The sequence below is a fragment of the Rhinopithecus roxellana genome, chromosome 1, assembly GCF_007565055.1.
Source record: "Rhinopithecus roxellana isolate Shanxi Qingling chromosome 1, ASM756505v1, whole genome shotgun sequence".
NCBI classification, from domain to species: domain Eukaryota; kingdom Metazoa; phylum Chordata; class Mammalia; order Primates; family Cercopithecidae; genus Rhinopithecus; species Rhinopithecus roxellana.
In genome coordinates, this window is record NC_044549.1 from 200,243,851 (window position 1) to 200,261,110 (window position 17,260).

At 42.6% G+C, this 17,260-nt stretch overlaps 1 protein-coding gene across 1 annotated transcript; it reads left to right on the forward strand.

Moving 5' to 3' along the window:
- The first annotated feature begins 3,204 nt into the window (after positions 1–3,204).
- FAM240A (family with sequence similarity 240 member A) lies at positions 3,205–17,020 on the forward strand. Its single transcript, XM_010374782.2, has 3 exons — positions 3,205–3,378; positions 8,137–8,282; positions 16,307–17,020. The coding sequence occupies exons 1-3, from the start codon at positions 3,346–3,348 to the stop codon at positions 16,395–16,397; spliced, it is 270 nt and encodes an 89-aa protein (XP_010373084.1). The 5' UTR covers positions 3,205–3,345; the 3' UTR covers positions 16,398–17,020.
- The last annotated feature ends 240 nt before the right edge of the window (positions 17,021–17,260 follow it).

Here is a 17,260-nt window from a genome sequence, read left to right on the forward strand (position 1 = left end):
CTATGAAATTCCTGCTGGTGGATTAGGGTTTTGTTTTGTTTTTGTTTTTCGTTTTGATCATTTGTGAGCCCAAGAGGAGTAGCAACACTTAAGCTTAATTTTATAAGCTTTTTCTTGGAGGACTTGCTAATGGCTTCAATAAAGTTTAAGGAATCTAGTGTAATGAAAAAGACTTTCCCAGCATTTAGCATGTCATTGAATAAACAAAAACAAAACAACCCAATCCTTCAAGATGATCTTCTACCTAGTAAATATTCAGTTTCACTGTGAATTTTTTAAAGAGGAAATGGGTATTTAAATTTACAGTAAAAATATTTAAACAACATTTTTATCCTATTCTGTCTGCTTGTGTATAACATTTATCAGAAGAAAAAAACAAAAAGCAAAATGGGTATTTTTGTTGCCTTTAATTATATTCCAATGATATCAGGGTTGCCCTTAGTATCAACACTGCGGGTCCTGTAACCTAAGTCAGAAGCAGGCTTATTAGTGGCAAAGCAGGGTGTGATGGTGACTTGGACTGGGTCTGTTTCCAGACAGGGGACCACCTTCAGTATCTTCACTCAAGAACATACCATGCTCCTTAAAATGCCTAAAGGGCATTTTCAACTGAGAAGCGAAACTTTGGTTCACTTTTTGGTTTGATGCCTTTTACTGGAAAACGGTCACTGTTCCTGTTCCCATTAGGGGAGGACTGAGCATACTGTGAAATGTCCCCACCCAGCTCTATCCTTGGATTAGCGGCTCCAAAGAACAACATGACTCTCTAAGTCATCCTGTAAGGTGACCCAGAAGTGTGACTTGTCACACCATCCCGCCTTCTTTATTCCCTGGGCTGTGAAGGGCAGCCTGGCCTGATGCACTAAGGATTCATGCTCACAGATGATCCAGGGCATGTTCTAAACATTAACTTTACTTCCAGCCAAGTCATGGCCTTTGTAGAACCTGCCAGAGCAGAAGCTTACCTGCCCCTGGGGTGGGCAGAGGGAGCAGGGGATGGGGACTGTTTTACACTTTGTCCCTGGAATAAGATCTCTATGATTCTAGTGCTAATTTGGTGTGTGTAACCTTGTCAGGCGAAGGCATTTCTGTAACTCCTCCCCTCTGCATATAAAAGATTAAGACCCTGAGGTTTCAGGACCAGGTCGTGGCCTCTGAGAGCCCCAGAGCTGAGGAAACAGGAGTTACAATATTTGCCTTCTGTTACAACACATCAAGGCAGCAGCAGATTCATCTAAAAGGTAAAGGATGTTGAACTTGATGTGGATGGGAACCTGGTGGAGGTTCATCTCACTCTTTGGCGGGGAGGGAAGTGGATGTGCCCCTTGTAAGCCTGTAAACCTGTCTTTCTCAGCGGCTGGGATTCAGCTTTCCCCCTGAACTCCCTTGCTTGCATCTGCTTGGGAATGACTCACAAATCCTAATGGAGTCTTTCCATACCTAATTTATATAATTCGATGATGTAATCAAAACAAGTTAAACTGTGAGAAAGCCGGAAATCGGGGCCAGTGTCCACTTAACCAGCCTCTGAGAAAAATAGTACATATGGACTGTGAGATGCCAATACCCCAAAGAAACGAACACCCTCAAGGAATATTCAAATAGAGATGCTCGACCACAGTGGGCTTCTTGGGACACTAGCACTGAGGAGGCTGTACCTTAGCTTCGGCCTTTGTAATTCTGAAGCAGAGCTGCTTAAACTGCAGTATGCACAGGAGTCCTCTGGAGATGAAATGAAAATGCAGGGTTTGATTCCGATTTGGGCCTTGATAAATTGTGCACTTGTTCTAACTCCGTGGTGATGCCAGTGCTGCTGGTTCACAGGACAATTGGGTGGCAGGGCTCACTGGGGTCTCAGTGACAGTAAATAATCTTTGAGACTTTTCCATGCCTGAATCTTATCAAATCAGCAGAGTCAAAATGCATTTTACCAAAAGCATTTTCTGTTCCGTTTTTAAAGTTTTTATTTTTAAATTAGCACACAGTAAAAAATGATTCTTTTGTGTGTACTCAGTTCTATGAATTTTTTTTTTTTTTTTTTTTTTTTGAGACGGAGTCTTGCTCTGTCACCCAGGCTGGAGTGCAGCGGCCAGATCTCAGCTCACTGCAAGCTCCGCCTCCTGGGTTCTCACCATTCTCCTGCCTCAGCCTCCGGAGTAGCTGGGACTACAGGCGCCTGCCATCTCGCCCGGCTAGTTTTTTGTATTTTTTAGTAGAGATGGGGTTTCACCGTGTTAGCCAGGATGGTCTCAATCTCCTGACCTCGTGATCCGCCCGTCTCGGCCTCCCAGAGTGCTGGGATTACAGGTGTGAGCCACCGCACCCGGCCTAGTTCTATGAATTTTAACATACATACGACTTCGTGTAACCACCGTCATGAAGAATGCAGAACAATTCCATCAGGTTCCCCTCAGTTCCTTCATGCTTTGCCTCTGCAGTCATACCCTCCCTTGAACCTGGGAGGTGGATGTTGCAGTGAGCCAAGAGCACACCATCACACTCCAGCTTGGGCAGCAAGAAGGAAACTTCTCAAAAAAAAAAAAAAAAAGAAAAAGAAAAGAAAAAAAGAAAAGAAACTACTGCCAAACTGTTTTTCACAATAATACCTGTACCACCCTGCAGTCTGCCAGCAATATGTGAGAGTTCCAATTCCCTTTCTCCCTGGAACCAGAGGACTTCTCAGAGCTCTTTCTATCCTTGTTCCCACTTCTGGGTTGCCTTGAGTCTAAACTGGGGATACCAGAGTAAAAACAGAAAATTTAGCACTGTTCAATGGTAACTGGAATTCTGGGGGTTTTCCCCTAATCTACCTGCTGCTGTTTACTTTTCAGAGTCCTCAAACAGCTGCACCACACATTCTGTCCAGGCTGCATTCTTTGGAGGGACAGATTAGGGTGTGCTTCCTCCATCTTACTTGGAACTGGAACCCTTCTGTTCTATTCAAGCCCCAATCATAAAGAAAAATGTGAAAGGTGGTTAAACATACTTTTGCATATGTGAAAAATAATCATGAAATACTTGCTCTCAGGTGTTGAATAGGCAAGAAGTACGTGAGTGGTGTGCACAGTCAGTGATGTGCATTGAACCATCCTAGCCAAGAGTCACAAGCACACTCAGTGTAAGCCAAAAGCCTCTTTTAAAAAAGCAGCTCTCAGATTTCTCAATTTGAGTTTAATACTCTGGGTAACTGAGACTTGGGAAATCAAATTGCTGGCACAGCGTTAAGGCTCACAAGGGACAAATGTTCCTTTGTTCCCATTGATTTGCCGAATGTGAGTTGGCTCCTGGGGCAGCACAGATGCCTCACAGGCGGTCAAGTGAGACACATTTGGTTTGACAGAATCAATGTCTTCACAGCCCTTCATGTGGTTGTTCTCTGTAAGCATTAATTAATTTGTTGATTTTGTGAAGTAAAATTCCTAAGGGTTATGGAGGTTATGGTTCGTCCAAGTTGGTGCTGATTGACTGGACGCAGCAGCATGAATTCTCTCAAGCACAAGGTTGGATGGCATTTTGGGCTGAGGGGATCCAGAGGAATAGAGCTATTTACTTATCAAGAGCTTTCCAACTATGGATAGTCTCCTCATCACACTTCTACTAAGAGAGCAGTTGTCCTCATTGTAGACACCAGGAAATCGAAGCACAAATACTCACAGAAATACATGTTACTTGTGAAGAAATGGGCTAAACCCTAATGACAAGATGCTAACAGAGTCTCCCAGTAGGTTAGAGCCAGGGAACTTGCATTTCTTTTTTTTCTCTGAGATGGAGTCTCGCTCTGTCACCTAGGCTGAAGTGCAGTGGCACAATCTCGACTCACTGCAAGCTCCGCCTCCTGGGTTCACGCCATTCTCCTGCCTCAGCCTCCCAAGTAGCTGGGACTACAGGCACCCACTCACCATCACACCTGGCTAATTTTTTGTATTTTTAGTAGAGACAGGGTTTCACCATATTGGACAGGTTGATCTTGAACCTTCTGTGATCCACCCATCTTGGCCTCCCAAAGTGCTGGGATTACAGGCGTGAGCCACCGTGCCCAGCCCAGGGAACTTGAACTTCTAGTCCAAAGACAGAAGCTATTCCCCTATGTTTACTGAGGAATAACTTATGTGTAGTGAAATTCACTCATTTAAAATATAGAGTTTGGTAAGTTTTAGCAATTGTATACTGCTATATAATCAACACTATAAACAAGACACAGGCCAGGCATGGTGGCTCACACCTGTAACCCCAGCACTTTGGGAGGTGGAGGCAGGTGGATCATCTGAGGTCATGAGTTTGAGACCAGCCTGGCCAACGTGATGAAACCCTGTCTCTACTAAAAATACAAAAATTAGCCGGGGGTGGTGGCAGGCACCTGTAATCCCAGCTACTCGGGAGGCTGAAGCAGGAGAATTGCTTCAACCCAGGAGGTGGAGGTTGCAGTGAGCTGAGGTTGTGCCACTGCAATCCAACCTGGGTGACAGAGCGAAACTCCCTCTTAAAAAATAAATAAATAAATAACAAACAAGACACAGAACATTTCCATTATCCTAAAAAGAGCCCCCATGCTCCTTTGCCTTCAGTCCCCTCCCACAACTCGACCTCAGCCAATCCCCAATCTGTTTCTGCAACTCTTTGTTCTGCAAGGTTCCCACTGCAGGTCTCTGCACAGACCACTTCCTGTACCCTGGGTGCTCCTGTCTGCTCATCCTGCAAGTCCCTCCCCCTAGAAGGAGCCCCAAACCCTTGGCCAGGTCAGGGCACCCTCCTTGTGTGTCCCATTTCAGTGCCTATCATATGCAGTGCCAGTGCCTCACTCCCCTGTTATCTGAAGTCCCCTGAGGAAGGGCCCTGTCTGATCCCAGTGTCAGCCCTTTAGAGTGAAGAAGGATGGGGTATTACATATTTGTTTGTTTGTTTGTCTGTTTGTTTGTGACAGGGTCTCACTTGGTCCCCCAGGCTAGAGTGCAGTGGTACAAACATGGCTCACTACAGCCTTGACCTCTTGGGCTGAAGCAAGCTTCCCACCTCAGCCTCCTGAATAGCTGGGTCCACAGGCACATACCACTACAGCCAGCTAATTTTTTACTTTTTAGTTTTGTAGAGACAGGATCTCTGTATGTTGCCCAGCATGGTCTCAAACTCCTGGGATCAGGTGATCCTCCAGCCTCAGCCTCCCAAAATGCTGGGATTACAGGCATGAGCCACTGCACCTGGCCTAAACATAGTTAATCCCTTCTTTCTACTTTATTTTTATCTTTTCCTAAAAGTGTGTTTCTAAAGTTATCATTAATTGTGTTTCCTTGAAGCTACAAAATTGATGATAGTAGCCACTACAGTTCTGCCCATAGTGAGAACAATGACTAAAACAAGTTAAGAAGACAAGGTAGTTTGTTTAAAAGTGAAATGCATTTTTTCTTAGAGATTTTACTTGTTTTCACCATTGTGTCAGCAGCATTTTCCAGCAACACACACACACACACTTAGCTGGTTAGTTTATAAAATACCATTATGCAGACAGAGGTAGAGATGGATGTCACTCTTCAACCCAAAGGGAGCTCTGCTATTTCTTAGAAAAACATGTATCTCCCATTTTACACATGTGGGACACCTCCCAGTGAGTGGGCGTGGTGAGGCTTATCTCTGACATATGAGAAGTGAAAGAATATAGGACAAATGTTTTTACCCAATGCTCCTCTGGGCATGGCCGTACGTAGTACATGGTTCAACTTAAGAACTTCTACTGTCATCCAAGCTTTCCTAAATGGTGGCCAACAGACCAAGGATAGAGATAAATGAATCTGTCATATACCCAAGAAGCCACACACTCAATATTGTGTGCAAATAAAGATTCACACTTATTCAGGGTTTTCAATGACATTTAATTAGCTCAGACTAATGATGTCCCTATGCTGGACTAATGATTCCCTATGCCAGACAACAGTCAGAAAAATCAGTGGGCCAGGACCAAGCTCATCAGCTACATTTATTCAGAACTTTATAAACTGCAGAACACTTTCACATTTGGAGTCAAACTTGGCCTTCAGAGAAATTTTAAAGATGAGAAAACTGAGGCCAGGAGAACCCATGTGACAGACGGTACATCAAGGCAGTGGAAACACAGGTCTGGAGTGAACATCTGGCTTCAAACCCCTTTCTCCTTCTACCTTGCCCCACTGTCCCGGTCTTTCTGAGACCTGTGGCACAGACCTCTATGCTGAGTTCCAGACCCATGTGTCAGGCACCCCTCCTTGCTTCCCCCTGGGGGTCGGCACCTGGGAAACTCAAACTCCATCCATCCAGCACAGCCTGAGCCCACTCCCCATAGCCCTCCTCCTCCTACATTTCCCATCTGTGGACAGGCAGAGACAGGGCAGTACCCACTGACAGCCCTTCTCCTTCATTTTCCACGCAGAGTTTCCTGTGAATCTGTCCACTCTTCATCATCCTTGCCCCTCACACCCTGGTCACAGCATCTCTCTGGGCTCTTCCAGCAGCCCAGTCACTTCTCCCCCTGCATACACTCTCACCTCTCCAGTCTCTGCCCCCAGAACATCTGGCAAAATGCCTGTCTGGACCCACCATTTCCCCACTGAAAGCCCTTCCTGGGATAAGGTCCAAATCCTCTCTGGGGCATGCCAGGCCAGCTTCTCCAGGCTCCCATCTTCCCACACTCTTCTACAGGGGTTCCCACCAGCAGACAGGAGCTTCTGCTTTTGAGCTTTCTACTATATTCACTCAGCTGGTCTGAAAGTCAAGCAGTTTCTGCATGTAAAAAAGGGAGAATTTTGAGTGTCTGATATGTATAATTCCACACACAAGAGCCCACGTGTGTGCATGCACACACACACACACACACCTCAAAGCAGCTTGCTTTGGGGGTGTCAGGCACTGGAACCATTTTCTCTGATAAACCCCTTTAGTAAAGGGCCTGGAAACTTTCAGAAGTCTGAAGCCTGTCACTCCTCAAATGTCTCACCTAAAAGATGATGAAGGTCATGGCCATCTCATGTAGCAGTTGTGATAACGAAATGGACTTAGGTTCACAAAATTCCTGGTGCATGTTCCTGCTGCTGGAAGTTGAGAAATGATTCTTCTGTGAGGAGGAAGGAAGGGCAGAGGTATTTGCCAGGTGCCAGCTTGTGGGAGGCTTGCACTCACATCTCACTGTGTCCTGACAACCAGCCAGCAGCAAGCATTGAGGCCACCATTGTCCTCCCACTTGCAGAGGTCCTGTGGCTGGCCAGGTATCCCTCATGTCAACAGCAGGGTCAGGATGCCTATACCCTGCAGAGTCTCAGGGATCATGTTTTATGGGGGTTCAGCTTCTATTTTTTTATGTCAATAGCTTTAGGAGTACACGTGGGTTTTTGTTACATGGGTAAATTGTATAGTGTTTAAGTCATGGCTTTTAGTGCTCTTGTCACCCAAATAGTGTACATTGCACCCAATAAGTGACATTGTATCCCCAACCTCTCCCCCTTGAGTCTCCAGTGCCCATTATACCACTCTGTTTATAAACCCTTTATAAACCCGTGGCTTAGCTCCAACTTATAAGTGAGAATACACGGTATTTAGTTTTCCATTCCAGAGTTACTTCATTAGGATAATGACCTCCAGTTCCATCCAAGTTGCTGCAAAAGACATTATTTTATTCTTTTTTATGGCTGAGTAGTATTCCATTTTACACACACACACACACACACAAAACATTTTTTTGGTCCACTCATCAGTTAATGAGCACTTAGTTTGACTCCATATCTTTGCAATTGTGAATAGTGCTGTGATAAACAAACACATGCAGGTGTCTTTTTAATATAATTACTTCTTTTCATTTAGGTAGGTACCTAGTAGTCAGAATTGCTGATCAAATGGTAGATCTACTCTCGGTTCTTTGAGAAATCTCCATACTGTTTTCCAAAGAGGTTGTACTCATTTACATTCCTACCAACAGCATATAAGTGTTCTCTTTGCTCTGCATCTGCACCAACACCTATTAGTTTTTTGACTTTTAAACAGTCAAATTGGAGTAAGGTGGATTGGAGTAAGATGGTATCTCATTGTGGTTTTAATTTACATTTCTCTGATGATGAATGATGTTGAGCATTTCTTCATATGTTTTTTGGTTATTTGTATGGCTATTTTCTTTTTTAGGGGATGAACAATCAATACACCCGTCGGGAGGTCTTCTGCCGGAACACCTGCCATGACCTCAAGCGTTTCTGGGAAAGGGAAATTGGTAAACAGACTTACTACCGAGAATCGGAGGAACATCGTCTGGGAAGAAGCGCACTGAGAAAGTATGTGGCTTGTTTGTCTACTTTTTAGAATTAACTCATTTTTAAAATACATCTTATAATTTAGAATAGTTTTAGGTTCTAAATTATAAGCAAAATTAAGCAGAAGGTACAAAGAGTTCCCTGAGCCCCCATGCAATTGCCCTACTATCAACCTCTGCACCAGTGGTACCTTTGTGACCGTCAATGAACTTTCACTGACTTTCAAGCCATTATTATCTTGTCTGTTTTGTAAGAGCAAAATTAATTTCCCCAGAAGAATGCCAGATGGGCATATCAGAGGAGGTAATTATTTTAATTTTCCATGATTATAGTCCTTTAATTCTTATCTTTATGAACTGGAAAACTCTCTCCTCTCTGTCACCATGTCACCTTCTAGCACATGAGGGTTACACTAAATGGGGTGGGGGTGGGGGGGCAAACACTGTGTCTGTGAAAAGCAATCAAGCAAAGAAAGCAGTGCCCGGTTCTCAGCGCCCATTTGGGTGAAAACACAAGATGCCCTGCGTGGTTCCTGGAGGGGAAGGCGGGGTCTCTCCTTGTGTGCATCCCTGTTCTGGCCCAGTGAGTCTGCCGAGCAGTGGAGTGCAGTGACCTGACCCCCGCTGGGAAACGACGGTCACCTTGCTGTGGAAGCAGTGCAGGCTCGCCACCCTCACACACACACTGCAGAAAGCCATCATGGGCTGCAGGGAGGGACTGCCCTTTTGAGCTCTGTCCCCTCAAAGGGAACAGCTCAGCCAGCTGTCTGAGGAGGCCATGGCTTATGTGTGGTAAGGGAGTATGAGACCTTGTGTGCTGTCCAGACGGCAGGGCCCATGACTGCACGGCCACTGGACTGACGACGTGCCTTAATTCACAGGCAGTAAACTCACTGCTGCCTTCCCAAAGCCCCTCCTGAACCCTAGAAGGGAACCCAGCCTCCCACTTACAGAGACCTCCTCAGCCTTATTCCCGACTACCATCCCACCTGCTGAAGTACAGTAGTAGGGCACAGAAAGCTGATTTGGGTGGCCAGTCATTTCTACAGTTCCTGCCATCTTTGTCCCCCAGGCTAGGCCGCTCAGAGTCCTGTACCATGTGTGCGTTCCCTGGGGAGCAGGCAAAAGGCCTCAGGTGAAGTGAAATTGGCCTGAGGAAGATGAAGAAAACAAAGGCTCCAAGAGAGGCACAAGCCAAGGGGTGAACAAAATAGCCTCTGAAGCAAATTGTGCAGGTTGTTAAAATACTAAAAATATATACATGCGGCCTGGCGTGGTGGCTCACGCCTGTAGTCCCAGCACTTCAGGAGGCCGAGGCAGGCGGATCACCTGAGGTCGAGAGTTTGAGATCAGCCCAACCAACAGGGAGAAACCCTGTCTCTACTAAACATACAAAATTAGCTGGGTGTGGTAGCCACACCTGTAATCCCAGCTACTCAGGAAGCTGAGGCAGAAGAATCACTTGAACCTGGGAGGCGGAGGTTGTGGTGAACCGAGATCTTGCCTTTGCACTCCAGCCTGGGCGACAAGAGCAAAACTCTGTCTCAAAAAAAAAAAAAAAAAAAAAATATATATATATATATATATATATATATGTACACACACACACACACACACACACACACACGCAGTATCTATGCATATAACAAAAGAATGCAAGGATGTAAACGTTTTGGTCGATAGGATGGCAGAAGACTTTATTTGTTCTCCTCGCCCTCTTCTGATTTGAATTTGGGTAGCCAGGCTCCAGAGGCGCTGCTCTGATTAACACTCTATGTTGTCCCTTCACAAAATGGAAAATAAAGTCCCCGATCATTGGGCTGTTAGGAGGCTTGACTACGGAAATGTACCGACAACACCTAACCTGGTGCCAAACCCAAGGTCAGGGCTCAGGAATGTTAGTTCCCCTCCCTCTTCTGGACTCCCATTTAACAATCCAGGATCTAATATGGCAGCAGCAATACGCCAAAGGAAGACATCCCTTGGAGGAGAAAAACAAGATGAAAACAAAATTGCAAGAGTGAGCAAGGGTGGGAACAAGCTCAGAATTGCGGTGAACAGCAGAGACTTTGCAGCCAGCTGCCTGGGCTCATCCTTTTGGGTCCCTGGGGTGAGCAACCAAATCTCCTGGGTCTCAGTGTCCTCATTGCTATTTTAATCATGGAGAAACAGACACTACGAGAAGGAAGAGGGATGCTGGTGAGTTACTGCCCTTTGAGGGTGGGTAGAGGGAGCGCAAACTTGATCGTCTTCTTTCATTAGCAGATGGAGCACCTGGGCTACCGATGCACACAGGGGTGTGCACAAACCTCCCCCATTTTAGAACTCGTCAGGGAGGCGACACAGATGCTGCCATCTCCCACCTGCCCACGACAGGGTCTGAGCGTTTTTTTCTGTAGTCTTCTGGGGGTCCCAGCTTCAGAGCTGGTTCACTTGGCCCTTGGGCACCAGCAGCTTGTTGAGCTGCTGTGCAGATGTGTTGGCATGCTGGAGTTGGCAGCCCACACTTGAGGTCCAGCCCTCCAGGTAACTAGGATGGCACCCTCCACCTCCTCTCTTAGGGAAGAGAGTTGGGCAAAGGTGGGAGAATGGACAAGAGCATTCTAGGCAGAAGAAATGCATGTGCAAACACCCTGAGGCAAGGGAACAACTTGCCCTATTTGTGGAATGGAGAAACCGCCATTTTTATATATTGCTTGTGTATTCTCCAAAGTCATACTTGCAGTGCTGAATATATAATAGGTACTCAAGAAAAGCATGCTTGACTGGATCCAAGAAAACCATGGAATTGGCTCTTAGATGGGTCTTTGCTGCCTACTTACTTTGGTCCAGGACTCACTCCCATTCCTGTCTTCCCTCCAGGCTGATCTGCTTTGACCCCCATCGCCATTAATTCTCCTCCCTCAGCTGACCCCTCTTCCCATTCTAGTCCTTGAATCACCTTGTCCTTCAGGTTCTGCTTAGGTTCTGTCAACAGGAGATGAGAGGACTGGAGGCTAAGTCTGCCTATTTCTTCCCCACACCCTTCCTGCTCTGGGTCCTGTTTTCTAGCAGTGACTTCATCTCTCCTGGACTACAGCACCTGCTGCAGGGCCACTCCCCCATGGCTCCAGGCTCCAAACACAAGTGAAAAGCGACGGGTAGAAAGAAGCTATTGACATTTGGCAACACCTAATCAAAGTAAATTGGATCTAATGATCATTAATATCTGCTAACATCAAAAAAAGCGAGAGACAACCAGACAGATTTGATGGCCGTCCATCATATCACTGGTGATGTAGTTTGTCAAAAATAAAATAAAATAAAATAAAATAAAATAAAATAAAATAAAATAAAATAAAATAAAATAAAATAAAATAAAATAAATCTGGATCTAATCAAACTTCTAGTGCTAGCCACTAATTAACAGAATATACAGGAGACAGAGGAATGGGTTAGAGTTACACAGGAATACAGTCAGCAAAATTCAAACTGTGCCTACTCTCCAGAACAATCTGGTTTCAAAAAAAAAAAAAAAACTGCAAGGGAAGGGGAAAGATGAGGGAGAATTTCCAGATTAAAGAAAACCTAATGGATATAGCAACAAATAGGAATGTATGCGCTTCATTCGGGTCCTGATTCAACCAACCTAACGTTCAGCATTAAAAGACATTCAGAGTTGTGAACCAATGAAATATTTATTTCATGATATCAAGTACCTCCTGTTAATGTTTTAAGTGTGATAATGGCAAGGTAGTTTCTTTTTAAAAGAGTTATTAACTTTAAGGACAAAATAGCTAAATACAGTTATTTTGTTTATTATGCAGGAGAAGGGAGATGTGAGAAAGGAGATCAGCCTTAAGCTGGGGAAGCTGGGGAGTAGCTATAGGGGAGTTCTTTATTACTAGTTTCTCTACTTTTTTATATGCTTGAAATCTTCTACTATAAAGGTTTTCTAAACAATGTTATTTTGAAAAAAAAAAAAAAAGAGTGCAACTTCTCTTTCCCTTCTTCCTCACCACCTCTTCACAATCCAAGTAGTTCCATTAATTTTTTCTGTATGTATTTTGAGGCTATTTTATTAGGTGCATGCATGTTCAGAAGTGTAATATCTTCACGGTGAGGTGAGCCTTTTTATTATTAGGCAGTGACTTTATTCCTGATGATTTTTTCTTTGAAGATCTTTTTATCAACAGACTTTGTAACTGTATTAACAGACTTTATATTAAGTCTGTCAACATAGCCAAACCAATCTTGTTTTTATTAGCATCTGCCTTATGCATCTTTTTTCTGTCTTCTTATTTTCAACTTATCTCTGTCCTTATAATTTAGATGTGTCTTTTTTAAACAGCACCTAGTTGTCTGAGCACGGTGGCTCATGCCTGTAATCCCAGCACTCTGGGAAGCCAAGGCAGGTAGAACACTTGAGTTTGAGTCCAGGCTGGGCAATATGGCAAAACTCTGTCCCTATAAAAAATACAAAAATTGGCCAGGCGTGCTGCCACGAGCCTGTAGTCCCAGCTACTGGGGGGGAAGGAGGAGCGGGGCTGAAATAGGAGGATCACTTGAGCCTCGGGAGGTCAAGGCTGCAGTGAGCCATGACGGTGCCACTGTACTCCAGCCTGGGCAACAGAGACCCCGCTTTCTCAAAAAAAAAAAAAAAAAAAAAGGGACATAGTTGGACTGGATGTTTTCCTAATCTGACATATTTTAGTATAAATTGGTGAGTTTAGTCCTTTTTCATTTATTGTAACTGGCTTGTTTCTACCATCTTAGTTACTTAGAGTGCTTTACGGTTTCCCTTTTTCTGTATTCCTTTCTATTTTATTCTTACTGTTTGAACTGATATCCATATCTCCTTAATAGATAAGAACTATTTTACTAGTTTCTTCTCTCATCTTCATCATTGTCTTCTTTTCATTTTCTTTGGATTTACACTTTTGCAGAGATGTTCTCCGTTTTGATCAAGTCTAATTTATGAGAAAAATTTCTTTTCTAGATTTTGCTTTTGTTGTATCTAAGAAGACTGCCTATCCCAAGGTCACAAAGATTGTCTTCTGTTTTATTTCTAGAACTCTTATGAATTTAAGTTTTGCATTTAGATTAATAATATATTTTGACTTAATTTTTAATATAATGTGAGGTACAGACTGCAGTTCACTTTTTTTGCATATCCAGTGGTTCCAGCATCATTTGTTGAAAAGGCTATCCTTTCTCCACTACATTGTCTTTGCACGTTTGTTGAAAACTAATAACTCATCTATGTGTAGGAGTGTTTTTGGACCTTTTCTGTCCCATTGATCTATCTGTCCATTGGCACCAGTGTCACACTGTTTTCATTACTTAGGTTGACAATAATTCTTGAAGTCAGGTGGTGTAAGTCTTACAACTTTTTCCTCTTTTTCAAAATTGTTTTAGTTATCCTAGGTTCTCTGCATTTTCATACGAGTTTTGGAAGCAACTTGTCAATTTCTGTTATGTAAAACAGCCTGCTGGTTTGATTGGGATGGAATTGAATCTATAGGTCAATTTAGGGAGAAATGATGTCCTAACAATATTTAGAGTATCTGATATATGAACACAATATATATGTCCCTTTATTTAGGTCTGTTTTAATATCTCTCAGCAATGGTTTGCAGTTTTCAGCACGAGTCATATATATCTTTTGTCAGATTTACCTCTATTTTGTATTTTTGATGTTATTATAATTGATTTTTTTCATTTCAATTAATGGTTGTTTCTTTGATTTATGGGTTATTTAGAATTTGTTATTTAGTTTCATAATATTTAGGGGACTTTCCAGATATCTTTCTGTTATTAAGGCTAATTTAATTATTGCAAACAGGGAACATATTGAACCCTTTTAAATTTATTGAGACTTGTTTTATAGCCCAGAATATTTTCTATCTTCGTAAATATTCCATGTGTGTTTGAAAGGAGTGTGTGTTCTGCTGTTGTTAGGGAGAATATTTTATAAATATTCTATAAATATCAAGTTCGTTGACAGTGTTGTTCAAGTGTTTTATATCCTTATCAATTTCTTATATACTTGTTTTACTGATTATTGAAAGACGGGTATTGAAATCTCTGCTATAATTACAGATTTGTCTACTTCTCCTTGCAGTTCCATCACATTTTGCTTCATGTATTTTGAAATTCTGTTATTAGGTACATAAATGTTTCAGATTGTTATATCATCTTCATGAATTGACCCCCTTATTACAAAATGACCCTCTTTCTCTTTGGTAATATTTTTTGCTATGAAAACTACTTTGATATTAATATAACCACACCAGCCTTCTTTAATTAGGTTTAGCATGGACTATCTCTTTGTCCTTTTGCTTTTAACCTATTTTGTCTTCATATTTAAAGTGGATTTCTTATAAGCAGCATATATTTGGATATTGTCTTTTAAAAATCCAATGTGACAGTCTTTGCATTTTTATTGCATTGTTTACACCATTAACATTAATTGGTATGATTTGTTTTAAATCTACCATCGTGCTATGTGTCCTCTATTTCTCTCATCTGTTGTTTATTCCCTTTTTCTCTTTTTCTGCCTTGTTTTGGATCAAGTGAGTACTTTTTATGATTCCATGTTATCTCTTCTGTTGGCTTTTTAACTATTGCTCTTTGTGTTTAGTGGTTGCTTTAGGATATATAGTACACATCCTTCACTTATCACAGCCTGCCTTCAGGTGATATTTTATCACTTTTTGTGTAGCATAAGAACCTTACAATAGTATATTCTCATTTCTCCCCTCTTGGCCTTTATGCTATTGTACAAAGTACAACTTTACTTCTACATATGCTATAACCCCACAGTACATCATTAACAGTTTCACTTTCAACAGTGGGCTATTTTTTTTTTGAGACAGAGTCTCACTGTGTCACCCAAGCTGGAGGGCAGTGTCGCGATCTCGGCTCACTGCAACCTCCGCCTCCCAGGTTCAAGCGATTCTCCTGCCTCAGCCTGCTGAGTAGCTGGAGCTGCAGGCACCTGCCACCATGACCAGGGAATTTTTGTGCTTTTAGTAGAGATGGGGTTTCACCATATTGGCCAGGCTGGTCTCGAACTCCTGACCTTGTGATCTGTCCTCCTTGGCCTCCCAAAGTGCTGGGATTACAGGAATGAGCCACTGTGCCTGACCACAGTGGGCTATTTTTAAAGAGATTTAAATAGTTTTAAAAAGTATTAATACATAACCACATCGTTGCTTTTCAGATGCTCTTCATTCCATGTGTACATCCGGATTTCCATATTGTGTCACTTTCCTTCTGTTTGAAGGAATTCCTATAACATGTCATATAGTGACAGTCTGCTGGTGATTTCTTTCAGTTTGCGTATGTCTAAAAATATCTTTATTTCACCTCTGCTGTTGAAAGATAGATTTGCTGTGTAAAGAAATCTAGACTGACAGGTTTACTCTCCCTGACTTTAAACATATATATATATATATATATATATATATATATATATATTTTTTTTTTTTTTTTTTTTTTTTTTTTTTTTTTTTGAGATGGAGTCTCGCTCTGTTGCCCGGGCTGGAGTGCGGTGGCCGGATCTCAGCTCACTGCAAGCTCCGCCTCCCGGGTTCACGCCATTCTCCTGCCTCAGCCTCCCGAGTAGCTGGGACTACAGGCGCCCGCCACCTCGCCTGGCTAGTTTTTTGTATTTTTTAGTAGAGACGGGGTTTCACCATGTTAGCCAGGATGGTCTCGATCTCCTGACCTCGTGATCCACCCGTCTCCGCCTGCCAAAGTGCTGGGATTACAGGCTTGAGCCACCGCGCCCGGCCTAAATATATTTTCAAAGGAAAATTCAGAGAAGTAAGATTAAGCACTTTTAACAAAAATGAGAACCTGTTTACTCACACTTATATAAATAAATAAATATGAATAAATTATAAATATATATATTTAAACTTGCATGTCCTCTGCATGACTTTTAAAACCTGAACACATACACGTAATTTCAGGGGCTGGCAGGAGAGGAAGAAAGCTCTTCTAAACCAACAGCCGTGGAGATGAGTGCTCCATCTGTGTGTGTTTGGTTTCTATTTTCAGGCTCAGAGAAGAATGGAAGCAGAAGCTGGAAACAAAGCTGAGGCTGCGGAACAATCCAGAGGACACTGAAAAGCGGACAAATGTTGGCTGAGAGCTTCCTGCTTCATTGACACAAGAAGATGCAAAACACTGAGGTCACTTTGCTAGGAGAAGTCAATGCAAATCCCTGAGTCCCTTTGCTATACCTGTCAGCCCTCACACTATTGTTTCCCCAGCTGGGAGAGGATTTACCTGTAAATGCTTTCCCAGTGCTTGATGGCAGTTATTGGTCAAGTCAGTCCTCTGTGCATGGGTGCCAGGTTATTATCCCAAATGTCTCTAAAGATAGCTTATTTAATATCGAAGCTCCATGCAGCATTCCTTGCTTCTATATAATTATCTTCTAATTTTGAAATCCAAATATTTTAAACTCTAAACACACCAAGAGGAATCCTCAACCTTCATGGTCAAACTTTAAACATCGCACAGTGGTATTGCCCCACCATTTCACCTAGGAAACACAGCTTTATGGAATGCTTGTTTTCTTTTTATAAGAAGAGAAATGCACCTATCTGCAGAAATTTAAAAAAACTATCAATAGTCAAAGCACAGTTTGAAAATAAATTGATCTAATATTCTTTTTTCTTCATATAAATTTAATTGGCTTTTTCAAAAATATGTTTACCAAGAATAATATCAGAATAATTTTAATAAAGCTTGATTGTCCTGTCATCACCATGCACATGCCTTCATTTTATTACTTTATTTTAGTCTCTACATGTTTGCACTGGTTGGCTCTCTGTCAGCCCAGCCAAAGTATATCTGGCCACTCCACAGAGTATTTACCACACAGATTCTGGATTTTGAAATGGTACAGTCACTCCCTTGCCAACTCTCAAGTTCAGAAGCACCAGGGTTTGATACTTGCGAGAGTGCAAACTGTAACTGGGCCTCAGGCAATTATTTTAACCAAGG

What these genes read in the sequence shown, in the direction of transcription:
- FAM240A (XM_010374782.2), top strand. Translation starts at nt 3,346, where the DNA reads ATGTCTTCACAGCCCTTCATGTGGTTGTTCTCT. An exon ending in CCTTCATGTGGTTGTTCTCT is followed by an intron (nt 3,379 to 8,136) that starts GTAAGCATTAAT and finishes TTTCTTTTTTAG; the next exon opens with GGGATGAACAATCAATACAC. An exon ending in GGAAGAAGCGCACTGAGAAA is followed by an intron (nt 8,283 to 16,306) that starts GTATGTGGCTTG and finishes TTCTATTTTCAG; the next exon opens with GCTCAGAGAAGAATGGAAGC.